The sequence below is a fragment of the Equus przewalskii genome, chromosome 5 (assembly GCF_037783145.1).
Source record: "Equus przewalskii isolate Varuska chromosome 5, EquPr2, whole genome shotgun sequence".
Classification (NCBI taxonomy): domain Eukaryota; kingdom Metazoa; phylum Chordata; class Mammalia; order Perissodactyla; family Equidae; genus Equus; species Equus przewalskii.
This window is the reverse complement of record NC_091835.1, coordinates 23,448,942-23,464,618: the sequence shown is the minus strand read 5'-3', so window position 1 is coordinate 23,464,618 and position 15,677 is coordinate 23,448,942. Positions and strand designations below refer to the sequence as shown.

At 47.5% G+C, this 15,677-nt stretch overlaps 1 protein-coding gene across 1 annotated transcript in view; it reads left to right on the top strand.

Annotated features, from left to right (window-relative positions):
• Positions 1 to 15,677, top strand: part of COL6A3 (collagen type VI alpha 3 chain) — an 84,061-nt gene that overhangs the window by 37,828 nt on the left and 30,556 nt on the right. The window contains exons 8-22 of the mRNA XM_070618673.1: positions 1,861 to 2,466; positions 4,100 to 4,714; positions 5,614 to 6,213; positions 6,822 to 7,159; positions 8,254 to 8,332; positions 9,317 to 9,462; positions 10,863 to 10,955; positions 11,499 to 11,552; positions 12,561 to 12,632; positions 13,436 to 13,462; positions 13,570 to 13,614; positions 13,731 to 13,784; positions 14,233 to 14,295; positions 14,920 to 14,985; positions 15,420 to 15,473. Of these exons, the coding sequence (XP_070474774.1) occupies positions 1,861 to 2,466; positions 4,100 to 4,714; positions 5,614 to 6,213; positions 6,822 to 7,159; positions 8,254 to 8,332; positions 9,317 to 9,462; positions 10,863 to 10,955; positions 11,499 to 11,552; positions 12,561 to 12,632; positions 13,436 to 13,462; positions 13,570 to 13,614; positions 13,731 to 13,784; positions 14,233 to 14,295; positions 14,920 to 14,985; positions 15,420 to 15,473 (2,912 nt within the window). The remainder of the gene's footprint in view (positions 1 to 1,860; positions 2,467 to 4,099; positions 4,715 to 5,613; positions 6,214 to 6,821; positions 7,160 to 8,253; positions 8,333 to 9,316; positions 9,463 to 10,862; positions 10,956 to 11,498; positions 11,553 to 12,560; positions 12,633 to 13,435; positions 13,463 to 13,569; positions 13,615 to 13,730; positions 13,785 to 14,232; positions 14,296 to 14,919; positions 14,986 to 15,419; positions 15,474 to 15,677) is intronic.

The following is a 15,677-nucleotide window of genomic DNA, read 5'->3' as shown; positions in this document are numbered from 1 at the left end:
AGAGGTCATCTAATTGACAACACAGTTCAATATCAGTTTTAAGCTGCCCCTGGAGGTCCAGCTGTCAGCCTTCCATGGTCACGGAGAGTGTGGCCACAGGTGCTCTGAAAAGCTGTGGCATAGCTCTGAAATCTTGGTATTTACAGAGCCAAAGTGTGAAGATTGCTTTTGAGTTGGCTTGGTGCTAAAAAGTAAGTGTCTTACCTGGGAGGAAGGCCACCTGGCTCTTACAACTGTAGTTTATTCTATTTCCTCCTTTCTCTTCTCCTTTTCTAGGCCTGGTACAATGAACTGAAAAACGGTGGGAGCCCTGGCTGCTGGGAAGGAAGGGGGCTCAGATATAGCCACCCCTTCAGAAATACCCACCAGGGGCCTCCCTTCTCTGGCTCTCGGGTGGGGAGGTTCGCTGTGGTGAAGAGGCTGCTTTGTCCTTGCCTTTGCTCCCTGTGGCTCCTATTCTGCAGAATACCATCTGCAACCTCAGGGCATGGGGTGGGGACTGGAAAAGACAGGAAATAAAGGAAGGGAAGAGTGAGCAGGGAAGGGAAGAGTCAGACTCAGGACACAGTGCCCTTTGGGTGAGTGAAAGACCTGAGGGTGCTGGCATGGGCCATGGAGAGGGGCCTTCATGCTGGGGTCCAGGACACAGCGCAGCATGCCCCACAGACTTCCATGGAATGTTCTGAAGCGTTCCAGATCAAACAAATTTAGGAAATAGTAGGATAAACAAAGTGAGGGTTGCTTCCCACCCCCCACCCCCACAATTGTTGTGTTTTGTGTATCTCCAATACAATAAGAGAATGCACCATTTCCCAAACGTATTTGAGTGCAGGAGTCCTTTTTTATGACACATCTTGAGGTCCCAGTGTTCCTGAGAAGGCACTTTGGAAAGATTGTCATAGTGTATGTGCGGCTTCTCTACTTTAAATACAAGTGGCTGTTTCTGCAACAATGTGAATCCCAGTCTATTTGCTCTCCCACCCTTCAAAGGGACTATTTTTTACCTTCTTTCTCCCTATCCTGCTTCTTCTACACTCTCTTCCCTCAGCTTACTCTGAGCTGATCGTCTTGATTTCCATTTCACTGAGAAAATACGAGGAAATTGGAAAAGAGCTTCCAGAAGCTCCTCTCGCTCTCTCCCAGCATCAGTGTTCATGTGTCAGCTTCTCTCCTGTTTGTAGGGTGAACTGTCTCTGCTTCCTCGGGTAGCCTTCCTCTCACCTACTCAGGAGCGTCATCTGCAGGTTTTCTCTCTCCTGCATCATCAGCTCTCCACTGAGCATGGGAAGGATGAGTCCTTTCAAGATACAAACATGTTGCTTTTTTTCCTCTTGTAAAAACTCTCTCTTGATGCCCTGCTTGCCCCTCCACTAGCACCTCAGTCTCCTTTTAAAAGTGTTGTCTATACTTGCTACAATTCCTCCCTGAACCCACTCCAATCTGTCATTCACTCTCACTATTCCATAGAAAGTGCTCTTGTTAAGGTCCCTCCATCTGGCAAAACCCAATGGTCGATGCTCAGGCACCATCTTACTTGATCTATGAGCACATCTGTCACAGTTGACATGCCCTCCTTATTAAACACCATCCCCTCTTGGTCTAGACATGGTTTTTGTCTGCCAATCTCTGCCTCCCTCAGAGTTACTCTTCCTTATCGTTTGCTGATTCCTCCTCTTCTCCCTGATTGTAATCACTGAAATGCCAGGACTCAGTTCTGGGACTGTATATTAACTATAATAGTCAGAATTAGGATACTTTGCCTGTCAGGTGGCGATTCTGTGACAAACCGGGAGGTGATTTGTTGATGCTAAGAATTTGGTGCCAACAAAGTTGAGGTCCACGATGATGCTTGATTCACAGGTGTCGGCAGCAAGAAGGACGTGGTCTTTCTCATCGATGGGTCCCAAAGTGCTGCCCCTGAGTTTCAGTACATCCGCACCCTCATTGAGAGGCTGGTTGACTACCTGGATGTGGGCTTTGACACCACCCGGGTGGCAGTGATCCAGTTCAGCGAGGACCCCAGGGTGGAATTCCTGCTGAATGCCCATTCCAGCAAGGATGAAGTGCAGAACGCGGTGAGGCGGCTGCGGCCCAAAGGTGGGAGGCAGATCAACATTGGGGGTGCCCTGGAGTACGTGTCAAAGAATATCTTCAAGAGGCCACTGGGGAGCCGGATTGAAGAGGGTGTCCCTCAGTTCCTGGTCCTCATTTCATCTGGGAAGTCTAATGACGAGGTAGATGACTCGGCGGCAGAGCTCAAGCAGTTTGGTGTGGCACCATTTACTATCGCAAGGAACGCAGACCCAGAGGAGCTGGTCAAGATCTCCTTGAGCCCTGAGTATGTGTTCTCAGTGAGCACCTTTCGGGAGCTGCCCAGCCTGGAGCAGAAACTGCTGACCCCCATCACGACCCTAACCTCAGAGCAGATACAGCGGATCCTGGCCAGTACTCCCTATCCTCCTCCAGGTAAGATTGACTGTTTGTTGTTGTTGTTCTCTGAGTGTTTTCGGCATAAAAAAATAACAGTCTTAAAGATCCATAGTTCTCATGATAAATTAAATTAAAATAAAGGGACACCTGTGATTGAACCTGTTGGGTCCATCACTTATTGCAGGGAAGAAGGATGCACATGATGGTAAACCATGGGGCATCTCAGTAATATGTTAAGACAGTATTAAGGAAGGACTTATGATAGGATCTGAGCTTGTGGTAGGTGATTTTGAGGAAGGCTTACGGAAATGGAACTTTGCCCTGGATTGGATGTTGTCAAGAGGTGGAAGTAATTCTATGATTGGGTATTTTACTAAATCTTATAACTAAATCTTTAATTGATAAAGAACCAGACATCACTCCTATTAGCCAGGATGGGTGGGGGAGTGTTTGGTTATTTTTGCTTTTGTTTTTGTCAATGTACACATAATTACAACATGACCTCAATTTTGTCTTGATCCACCATGGTCACAGTGTGGCTTTCTCTGGTGTTGATATTCTGTGAAATCTTTTGTATTCTACAAGAGAACCCAAGGCCTGTGTGTCATCCTGGGCCAGCTTTTCTATTTCTCAGTGTAAATCGTTCAATGTCATGACTGGCTCAGCTTTTGCTGTGCTGTGTTTCTGTTATAAGTAGCTCAATGATTTATGAGGCAAAGACGGGTTGAATTTGTTGAGTGGCAGCATGTGAGTAGTTTAATAAAATGGCACCTAAGAAGTATCTAGGATTCTAACTAAGAGGAAAACATGTCTCATCTTTCCCAGAACTTTTTGATTAATTTTATATCTAAAAATGGACTCATATAAAGAAAATAGGGGAAATAGTGAAAGTAAAAGCTTTGGATAAATGCTAGAGGTAGGTGAGCAGAAAGAAATACTGTGAGTCAAACACCTTGGGAGATGTGCTGGTCTGTTGGGAGAGTTGGGATTCTCCAGGCTGTCACCAGCTGAGTGGTGACCTTGGATGAGAGGACCTTGACCTCAGCTGTCTCTTTCCTTTTGTACAACAAATATGTTGGTCTGGGTGATTTCAACCCCTCCTGGTAGTTCGTGATTCTGTAGTTTATAGAAATCCAGGATTAATTTCTAAATGCTGCTTACATTTTTAAAATTCATTTTAACCTAGACTGCAAAGCCAAAATTAAGATAGAGTAAACTCAGAAAGTTTTGGAGAACTTAAGATATTTTAAGAAGCAAAAATTGTTTTGTTGAAAAAGGTCAAATTTTTAATAATTAATTTAAAAAATCCCAAGAGATAAACTCATGCACATTGGCTTATAATTTTAGTGTTAGTTAATATTATGGTGCAATATAATGCAAAGTTCAGAATACAGTCACGCATTGCTTAACGGCTGGGATCCATTCTGAGAAATGTGTCGTTAGGTGATTTTGTCATTGTACAAACATCATAGAGTGTGCTTAGTATAGGTTACTACACACCAAGGCTACATGGTACTAATCTTATGGGATCACCATCATATGTGCGGTCCATTGTTGACTGAAACATCATTGTGTGGTGCATGACTGTATAATGTGAAATTCAGAAAAAAAAACCAAATGAGCACCAGTCGTGTACTGAGTTTTTCCCCTTTTTTTCTTTTATCTGCAGCTGTTGAGAGTGATGCTGCTGACATTGTCTTCCTAATTGATAGCTCTGACAGCGTGAGGCCTGACGGCATCGCACATATTCGAGATTTCATTAGCAAGATTGTTCAAAGACTCAACATTGGCCCCAATAAAGTGAGAATTGGGGTTGTGCAGTTTAGCAATGAGGTCTTCCCTGAATTCTACCTGAAGACCTATAAATCCCGGACCGCCGTGCTCGATGCCATACGTCGCCTGAGGTTCAAAGGGGGGTCTCCATTGAACACTGGCAAAGCTCTGGAACATGTGGCAAGAAATCTCTTTGTCAAGTCTGCTGGGAGCCGGATAGAAGATGGGGTGCCCCAACACCTGGTTCTGTTTCTGGGTGGAAAATCCCAGGATGACATTTCCAGGTATTCGCAGGTGATAAGCTCCTCAGGGATTGTGAGTTTAGGGGTAGGAGACCGAAACATCGACAGAACAGAGCTGCAGACCATCACCAACGACCCGAGACTGGTCTTCACGGTGCGAGAGTTCCGAGAACTCCCCAACATAGAAGAAAAGATCATAACCTCCTTTGGACCCTCGGGGGTCACTCCCGCACCTCCAGGAGTGGACACACCTTCTCCCTCACGGCCAGGTATGAGCTGTGGGACTCATGACTACAGAGCGTAACATCAATATTTTTTAATTGAAAAAATGTAATTAGCATTCATTTGAGCAATTTTCTTCTCTCGGGGTTGTTGCTGCAGATAATATTAGAAATTAAATATTGGAAAAATAATTCAGTTGAAATTGTAGAAGGAAAAATATCCTAGAAAGCATGTGATCATTGATTCTTTCATGAGGCTTCCATGAGCTTCCATGAGGGTCACTGTAGCCCCATTGGAAGGTTCTTTAAAGGTGCATTGACGGTTAACCACAGACTCATTGGCTCTCAGAATAGGATGGCGTCTTTGAAGTTGGCCAATCCCTACCCCTCACTACTCCAGTATTGATCGCATTTAGGAAATTACCCCCAAATGCCATTGATTTTCAGCAGGCTCCCACAGAGCTCTCAGCCTGCTGGCAGACAATCTTTCAAAGGTGTAGGGGACCACATCCCGTTTTCCAACGTTTCTTCCAGCCCTTCCTTTCTCTGCCTCCAGCATGTCTCCTGCCTCTCCTGCCAGACATCAACACTTATTTCTGACCAGAAGGAAAGTGTTAGTGGCATTTCCTAAGACACCCGAGATCATGGATGCTTGAATCCATGGCTTTTCACCTTTTGCATGGGATAATCAGGACTCAGTTTCACTGAAGTCTCATGTCGCCTTTCCTTTTTGTTTAAGTGATTTATCATTTATCTTCTTGTTTTTAGCACAATGTTTTGAGGGGTGTGATTTCAGGAACTACAGAGGCGCGGAATAGAGCAAAGGTGTTCACTCTGAATAAGTCATAGGAATGGCGTATTTCAATTCTTTTAATTGACATTTTGTATACTTATGTTCTGAATGTGGAAACCAAATTTCCTCTCACTTTCATTTTAATCATTTTTAGAAAAAAAGAAAGCAGACATTGTGTTCCTCTTGGATGGTTCCATCAATTTCCGGAGGGACAGTTTCCAGGAAGTGCTCCGTTTTGTGTCCGAAATTGTGGACACGCTTTATGAAGGGGGAGACTCCATCCAAGTGGGGCTGGTCCAGTACAACTCTGACCCCACGGACGAATTCTTCCTGAAGGACTTCTCCACCAAGCAGGAGATTATCGACGCCATCAACAAAGTGGTCTACAAAGGTGGGAGACATGCAAACACCAAGGTGGGCATCGAGCACCTGCGGCTGAATCACTTTGTGCCAGAGGCGGGCAGCCGCCTGGATCAGAGGGTCCCTCAGATCGCATTTGTGATCACGGGAGGAAAGTCGGTGGAGGATGCTCAGGAGGCGAGCCTGGCACTCACCCAGAGAGGTGTCAAAGTGTTCGCGGTGGGCGTGAGGAATATCGACTCAGAGGAGGTTGGGAAGATAGCGTCCAACAGTGCCACAGCGTTCCGAGTGGGGAATGTCCAGGAACTGTCAGAATTGAGCGAGCAAGTTTTGGAAACTCTGCATGACGCAATGCATGAAACCTTATGTCCGGGTGTGAGCGATGTTTCTAGAGGTAATTCCCTTTAGGTGCATATTTTCAATCCTGTCCTGTTGATGTTCGAGAGTTATTTAATTACCTAGGTCCTTAGCCCTGGCCTAGGGACTCCTTATGGGTTGGGGCCTGGCTGTCACCAGTCACTGTTATGGGATGTTTTTCCAGGATAAGAGTGGAAGTCTGTCTTTTCTTTCTCTTATAAGATTTACTCTTTCCCCTTATTCTTTAATCCTCCAAATAATTCAGACTTATTGATCCCTGTTTCTGTTTATAGGTTTATTAGATCAGTTAAATGAGATCAGAGTATTTGAGTCCTCAAGTGCATTTCATTTAAAGCACAAACTTGGGATGCATCTAAACACCAACTGTGTATCGCGCCCAAATTGATGAACATCACCACAAAAGCAAGCATGTTAAAATGGCCTGCAATTTTGGGTCCTAACAGTCAGCATCAGTTTTCCCTATGAGAGAGGCAGATCTAATTCCTTCTCAAGGCTCAGACATAGAAGATCTTATTTTGCCCTTGAGCAGGATGTGCTGGTCCATGTCCCAGGGCTGTGCCTGTATGTTGAACTCATCTCAACTGCCTTGACTTAGAGCTCGTTGACTGCTTTTTCCCTTTACAGCCTGTAATCTGGATGTGATTCTGGGATTTGATGGTTCAAGCGATCAGAATGTCTTTGTGACTCAGAAGGGCCTCGAGGCCCAGGTAGACACCATCTTGAATAGAATCAGCCAGATGCAAAGAATCAGCTGCAGCGGTACCCAGATGCCCACTGTGCGGGTGTCGGTGGTGGCCAACACACCCTCGGGGCCGGTGGAGGCCTTCGACTTTGCTGAGTACCAGCCAGAGCTGTTTGAGAAGTTCCGGAACATGCGCAACCAGCACCCCTATGTGCTCACTGCGGACACGCTCAAGGTCTATCAGAACAAGTTCCGCCAGTCCTCGCCCGACAGTGTGAAGGTGAGCAGGGGCTCACCCTGGTTTCAGCTTCCTGGGGGGTTTCTGGATTTTTACGGGTTGGGAGGAACACTTTGACGTCTGGAAGCCCCCATCCCAAACTGTTCTTCTATGAACGCTTTCACGCTTGGCGGGGTTGGTAGTATCTATACGTAAAAGTCCTTTCTTATCAACTGATCATAATAATCTGAAATGTAATATCTCCTTTGTACTACTAGGTTTACTTAGGCTCCCCAAAAAACAAAATCCTAGAAGCTAGTAATTGAGCTTGAATGAGTTGAATTTGTGATTAAAGTTTAATTATAGTCCTACCCATTAAATACGTTGTGTTCTCTATGTATATGTTTTTCTCTCTCTTTCTCTATACGTGTATGTGTGCATACATACACATACAGTGTGTGTACATACACACTATCAGTTCAGCAGGACTGCCATGACAAATTGTCACAAACTAGGGACTTAACCAACAGACATTTATTTCCTCACAGTCCTGGGGGCCGGAAGGCCAAGATCAAGGTGTCGGCAGTGTTGGTTCCCCCTGAGGCCTCTCTCCATGGCTTGTAGATGGCGCCTTGTCCCTGTGTCCTCACGTGCTCTTCCCTCTGTGTGTGCCTGTGTCCTGACCTCCTCTTCTTGGAAGGAGACCTGTCCTATTGGATCAGGGCCCACTCTAATGACCTCATTTAACTTAATTGCCTCCTTAAAGGTCCTGTCTCCAAGCACAGTCATGTTCTGAGGTATTGGGGTTTGGGACTTCAATAGAGGAATTTTGAAAGGGAACTATTCAGCCCAGAACATACACACACACATGATTTCCAGAAACTCTACCACATATATAGAAGAATGAGACAAAATGTTTTTATTTCCATTGTTATTTGTGTTTTTTTAAATAAGCACTACAATATACTCATTTACTTTATTCCTCATTTTTTGCACAATATCGAAGAACCATGAACACGGGACGCTTGTTTCTCAAACTTGGCCCTCAGTTCCCTCACCTGTCAGATGAGGGATCTGAACTGGCTGATCTCCCTTACAAGAGTCTGCGATGTTTCTTTTCAGTTTCGGCTGGGGTTTGACTCATCTTTTATTTTCAGGTGGTGATTCATTTTACTGATGGGGTGGATGGTGATCTGGCTGACTTACAAAGAGCCTCTGAAGAACTCCGACAAGAAGGTGGGTTCCGGGGCTTTCTCAACGTGAGTAGCAAACCTGAGTGAGTCAAGTGTATGGCTCTGCTGGAGGGGAATGACTGCTACAGAGTCCTCTGGGGGAGCAGATTCCTCCTCCCAGCATCTTGGCCGTCTGCGCCTGCCTGGGGCTGTGGGATGGGGCTAACAAGGATTCCCTGTGTACCCTAGACAGCTGCATTACCAAGGCACAGGCCCCACAGGTTCTCAGACTCATTCTGGTGGTAGAACATCTGGAAAGCGTGATGCTTTTGCAAAAGAACATGAAGTTTTGATTCATTCAGCTGCATCATATAAACTAAGAATTAATTTTCCAGCCAAAAATATTGCTGTAGTTTGGTTTGCGGTCATCACGGCTCAAAAAATACTGCAACATTAAGTAAAAATACACTTATATTAATAAAATAATTAACAAAAGAGTACTTTCCAAATTTAAAGTGACTGGATAAGCAATGATGCCTATTATCAGATGCAATATTTGTTCATTTGCTGTGGAATTCGTTGGCACTGACTATCAAAAAGTGGATGCCGACACCAGAGCTTTAAGAAGAATTTATGGGAGCATAAATTATCATAAGAACATTCTGTTAGTTTGTTTTTTCTGAGCAATCGCAACGAGATTGCTGTTATCTGACTTGGAGGTGCGATATCTCAGTTCTTCTTACAGCATATCTGTGTTATGTAGGACCAGACTTTGAGAATTTATGTGTGAATGGATGTTGTGGTGTCACTTCCTATATATAAATTGTTGAGTTTAGTTATCGACATATCTGAAATAATTGCTCAGAAGAGTCCAAAGTTCCAGTATTTCAATTCTTCAGAGCAGCTAACTAGTTTGATTAAACACGTTTCAGTTAAAGGACAAATTTTATACTGAAGTTTTTTCTTTTAAAAGAAAGTCAGGAGGGAAAAAGATGTCCTGGCTCTCGAATGCCTCGGTGAGCCTTGTTAAACGTGCCTCTCCTCGCAGGTGTCCGAGCTCTAATCTTGGTGGGCCTTGAACGCGTAGCCAACCTGGAGCGTCTGATGCAGCTGGAGTTCGGGCGAGGGTTCACGTACAACAGGCCCCTGAGGCTTAACCTGCTGGATCTGGATTATGAACTAGCCGAGCAGCTTGTGAGTTTTCATGTCTCTGCACACAAACCGCTCTAGATCCCACACGTTTTGGCCTCTCAAGATAATGAAGTCAGTTATCACCAAGCAAACGGAAGAGGGTCCTCTGGGTGGGTAACTTAATTCATTTAATTCACTTGGGACCCGCGTTGCTGCCACAACATGTATGAGCCCTGGAAGTGGAGATATCTAAGAGCTGGACAGACGGTGAGCTGGAAAATGGGTGTCTAGACATGCTGATGTCGTCCCCTTAGAATTTCGTCTGCTCCCTTTAATGAACGTCTTTTCATTCATAAGATTGCTCAGAAGGCAAAACATTGAGATTGACCCCCCGCCCTCCAATCAGGAAACAGTGTCCACAGCATCTGAAAGCTTACATAGTGAAAACAAGAATATGCAGGAAAAGAAAGACGATTTCTGGGTGGAGAAGTGCTTCTATTGCCTTCTCTTATAGTTTCCATTGAAGGCACCCCTCTGGGGCGTGTGCCGTAATCCTTGTGAGTTCAGCCTCTCTCAACTGGAGGCGTTAATTCCGGGTTTGGGAGTGGAGGGTGGGGCTTTTGGGAGATGTGGGGCTGAGTGGTCAACTCAGAGATTCTTTTGGCCACAGCGGACTGTGAGACGAGCTGTCTCTGCCCTTTCCTTCCCTCCCACTTTCTTCCAAGGGCTGGAATTAGAATTTTTTTTGTTGGGTGGAAGGAGGTTGAGTTCATTGACACATCTGGGATATGGAGAAAGCGAAAACTCCAGGAAATTCACTGCAAGAAAATGCACATGACCCCCATGAGTTTAGCAGGTGGGAATGTATTTTGGGAGTGTGCTTTCCCACATAAGGTCAGAGGCTGGGATGGGAAGGGGATGTTGAGGGTGTCTGATGGGTGTCAGAGGACCTGGAGTTGTGCTGTGGCTAAGAGGCAGGGACCACTCGTGTCTGCCCCACACCACGGCTACTCGTGGGGCCTCCTCCAGGCTGGCGTCACATTCCGTGACTGTGATCAAGGTTCTGAGAAAGGGCATATGGAGCTCCCTTTTAAAACCACCTTCCATCCTGGCCATCTGCCATTGTTTGTTAGGTTTTGCTCTTTGGAGCTTAAAGTTACGTAAGTTACGCTTAGCATTTGAAACTTAAATATCTATATTGGAAACTTCTAGAAACAAGGCCCAGCCTGAGGTGACATTGTGAATTCCTCTTGTTTTCCTTTGGTGGCTCTTCACTCTCCCATTTGTGACTTCTCACCCCAACCCTGACTGCTAAGCCAGTCTTTGGGGGAGCACCATGTGGGAGTGACTTCCTCTCTCACTGTGAAATCCGCATACATCAGATTTTGACCTTTATGACATATTTATGTTTTTTTCCCTCAGGCATTTATTGAGATTTGAACTTCTTTTTTTCATTTCGGTAGGACAACATTGCCGAGAAAGCTTGCTGTGGAGTCCCCTGCAAATGCTCTGGACAAAGGGGAGACCGAGGGCCCATCGGCAGCATCGGGCCAAAGGTGCAGTGGCTTTGCCCTTTTTTATCCCTGGGACTAGATTTCAGAAGTCAGGCTTTACTTTGGCTGGGTGGTTTCTCTAACATCATCCCATGGAGATGGAGGAGGGAGAAGAAGTATTTCCACGTTGTAGGACAGAGATGTGACAGCAGACCCGTGTCCGAATGTCTGCGACAGCCCCCCTTCCCATGGGGCGAGGGAACCTGTTCTTAGTGCATTGCTTCTTCATTTTATAAAATAATGTCAAAACCAGTGGGCGCCAGTGACTGACGGCCTCACTGTGGGTGGTCAAAAGGGATTCTTAGCGTTTGCCTCTCAGTTATGGGAAACCGACAGGATTTCTTGGTAGATCAAGAGCCTTAAAGATCCTGATAGAATAATTACACGGAGGTCGTGAGGGCAAAAACTGTTAGGTTCAAGGGAGCACCCATCGCTCGGCTAAATTTTAGCGCCACTCTGCCACATGAAGCGGGATCAGACAGATACTTAAATATCGAACAGAGGAAACCGTGGGTTTGACCAAGAAACCGATTCTCTTTGTTTTAGGGTGTTCCCGGAGAAGACGGCTACCGAGGGTACCCCGGTGATGAGGGTGGGCCCGTAAGTAGAAGTGCTCTCCTCCTTCCAGCCTTCTTTCTTCCTTGCGCCTCACGTGTTGCGGTTGAATCATGGAGTTCATTATCTGTTCAGTTTCCAAAGACTTTTGCACTGGGAAAAAAATTAGATTCTAATTCCCTGAACAACTTTAGTCCTATTTCTACGCTATGGACAATCGTATGATGATCTGAACACGACAAATGTGGATCTGAAGTGCTGAGGTTTTACTTATTCTAGTTCGGAGGGAGGGGAGTCAACGGCTTTGGAGACGGGGGGTCACCGATTATGGCCTGCCCTGTGTCTGTGACATTCAGATGTCCCAGCAGAGATGGGAGTGTGCCCGAGCTGGGGTGCAGGCAAACCCAATCAGGGCTGTGGGTGTTGAGCCCTTTAAGGGAAGTCTGTCAAGGGGGTGTGCTGACTTGGGTCATCAGTGGCCAGGGATCCAGTTGGGGGGGTGACAGAACCTGCAGCAGGGCCTTCGGGAAGCAGAACCTGGGACAGAAGTGGCCTGAGAGGCTTTGAGACACTAGAACAAGGCCCAGCCCTGGGATGGGGATAAAGAGCCCCTTGGGGAGGAAGTGAGGCCACCGGGTCCCAGCTGGCAGTGTTGGGCATCAGGGCTGGGCCCAGTGCCCCACTGGAGAGCTGGGAACCAGGGACTATGCACGGAGCACTCAGGCTGAGGATTCTCCATGGGGGCCCAGTGCTCACTCACACCCAGTACCCAGAGACCCGCTCATCCTCGGCCCTCCAAGAGGTCCCCTCTGTGCTTCAGACCCTCCCAGACCTCTCTCCCTCCAGGGGAGGGAACTGGAGGTTCGAGGCCAGGCCTTGCGCAGCATGTGGGCCAGAGGCGGCCAGGGAAGCTGGCAGCTCCGCTGGCCTCAATCAGCAGCCCAGCCCTTGGAATCTGCTTTCTGGAGCATGCCTTTCACAGTGACACAAACTTGGTGGAGACGCGATGACTAGGAGCTCCAACCTGCAAAACGCCTTTGTGTCTCCTGACAGGGTGATCGGGGTCCACCGGGTGTGAACGGCACTCAAGGTTTCCAGGGCTGCCCCGGGCAGAGAGGAATAAAGGTACAGTGTGCGGGACCCTGAAGTGTGGGGAAGAGACCACAGCATCCGGCGTGCTGCGGAGAGGGGGCTTGGGGGCACCTGCAGAAGCGAGACCCAGTCTCTCCCAACGCCTCCCGGGTGTGGAGGGCCGTGGGGGCTGCGGCGGCTCTGCTCTCAGCCTTCAGCAGCCAGTGGCCTCTCACGGGAAGGCAGCCCAGAGTCTGGCTCCTTCGGGAGCACCGGCTTCGCTGGGAAGGGAGCCTGAGAGTGGAGAAATACTTTCCTATGGAAACTTGAAGCAGCCAGGGAACATTCAGGAGTACAGACGGAATGGGGGCCAGGGCAGGGCCGGGAGAAGGTCAGTGCCTGGCGGCTTCAGCCCCTGGACCCTGGAAGGAGCCAGAGAGGTCGGGGGGAGAGAGAGACTGCATGCACTGGAAGGTTCTTTGTGTGAAATACTTGTATTCAAGGGCCGACGAACCTTCTCCTCCATTTGCTGACGTTTGAGAGCAGGTGCTCAAGGGAGGGGTCAGCACATGGCAAAGTTGTAAAGAGGCCTTGGAGCCCCCGTCCTTGGCTGTCGGGACCCACCCCTCCTGCCCAGGGAGCCAAGATCACCCAGTGCTCAGGTCCAGGCTAATTAGCTTTAGGATCCCCCATGTGATGGACAGAGGTATCCAAACAGATGAATCTCTAGCATTAAATTTTCAGACACTGTGGGGTTCAAGTCGGGGACGGGGAGGGGACAGCCCTGCGCCTGTCCTGTGGCGGAGGGACCAGCCTCCAGGAAGGCACTGAGGTGTCCCCTCTCTCTTACCTTCCAGGGCTCTCGTGGATTCCCAGGAGAGAAGGTACTCAAGCTTGTTTTGTTTTTTAAGTGTAAAACTTTCCCGTGTTTCTCATTCTTCCTTTGCCGGATGGCTTTCTACACTCACCTGTGTGTCTTGTTCCCTCCCAGGGTGAATTAGGAGAAATCGGACTTGATGGTCTTGACGGTGAAGATGTAAGAGATTTCACACTTCGGGTTCAAATTGCTTGTGGTCCTGAAGATTTTGGTGACTAATGCCTCAGGCTACGGTAGAAATGGTGCCAGGAATGACCTTTTATTGTCTTTGGCAGGGAGACAAAGGATTGCCTGGGTCTTCTGGAGAGAAAGGGAATCCTGGAAGGAGGGTAAATATATTTCCATAGTATTGATATTATAGATAAACATTTCATTTAGGGAATATTTCTTTTACTCGTGTACGTGAAGACTGCTTCCTCCAGGCAGCCTTCCCTGACTTCTTCCGGGCGTGCATCCTTGGCATCTCTCACGCATCAACTGTGACACGTTATGTTATCTTTTCTTGTTTGGAGAGTGTGTCCCATAGGGCAGGCACTGAGAGTGTTTTGTTTAAATAAATCCCCAGTGCCTGGCTCAGACTGAGTCCCCAATAAATATTTGTGGATTGCCTGAACAAATCAGAAATATCTGGAAGTAATTTTACCTTCACGGCAAATGAGTACATGGTAAACGCTGTTCTAGCTAAGATTTAGGAGTCGAAGAATGCAATTTTAAGGGCAAGATAAAAATTTGAAATCTTACCTAATTTTTTGTCTCTGCTTGTACTTTTTTATTTAGGGTGACAAAGGACCTAAAGGAGACCAAGGGGAAAGAGGAGATGTTGGAATTAGGGGCGACCCGGTAAGGACAGCTCTGTGGAGAATCTGTGATCTGAGTCTGGGGGAGGGTTGTGGGCAGAGGTGGGGAAAAAGGAAGAATTTTCCTTTTGAAATTGCTTTAATACGTGCTGATAAAATATGTGGTTCGTCCTCTCCTTAGAATTCTGGGGTGGCTGGAGGTGTGTTTGCTCTCTAGCTGCAAAGATAAACGTTTGCAAGACCTGTCATACAAAGACCTGAGAAGTTTCCCTAAAATGTGGTCTCAGGGTACTTTAAGTTTGTTTTAAGAAAAGAGAAGAGTTCGTAGCTTTTCTTGTTTCAGGCTCTATAAAACCTGTAAGTTTTTGTAGGTGACCATTGCGGGGACCGGCCTCTTCTTGTCCATGAGGCCAGAGTAGCCTGGGGCATCGTGCTTCCTGGGGAGGAAGAAGCATTGCCCCCCTGTTGGGGCAGAGAGTGGGTGCTGACCGCATGGTCAGGGTCTGTCAGAGGCAGGTGGACGTTCTGTGGATGGGATGTGACTGAAGGGACCCGTCTCTTGAGCCTCACATTCATATCATCACGAATATTTTTCTGAGCACCTGATCCTGCGGCGGTGGCTTTCCTCGCACATGTGGCTCATTTCCCTGACTTGTGTTGTTTTCAGGGTGACTCAGGGCGGGACAGCCAGCAGAGAGGACCCAAAGGAGAAACCGGAGACCTCGGGCCCATGGTACGATGCTCCTTGTTCCCAGACTCTCCTGTGCTGGAGGCCAGAGAAACAAAGCTCACACTGGCTCGCCAGGGGCCGAGGGACCATGGAAGTGGTCTTTGAGGCTGGGGAGCATATGCGGTCAGGAACAGAGGGCCCCGTGAAGCCCACCCTGTGTGCCCATGAAGGACGTTTCCATTGTGGAACAGAAGCAAGCCCTACCGAGAGGAGCTTCTTCTGGGCAGAAGTTGTGCTCTTTAGATATTTACGAAAGCGCTTGTCAAGCCAAAGGCTGTGGGGGCGGGCACGTACCTAAGTCTAGCGCACCTCACGACAGAGTACCGACCTTCCTCTGCCTATCCATCCCTTTTCCTGTAGTGTCTCGTGCAATATTCCAGAGTTCCTGCTCTTCTTTGCAGATGAAAATCTTACACCAATTTTCTTCCCCACGCCAGGGTCTGCCTGGGAGTGACGGTGTCTCGGGAAGTCCTGGAGAACCAGGGAGGGACGTGAGTGTCTCTTACAGCTTTGGAGGGAGGTGGCGGGGCCTCTGTGCTGGTATTTAGCAGGTGCCCTCCAGATCTTCCAGACACTGCCTGGGGCGTTGTTACCCAGCAACTCTTTGTTTAAAGAATTTAAAGAGATTTCTGAAACCTTTGTCACCCAAATCTTGATGCTTATGGAAAACATTCGTCCTTATTGTTTGATCTGTG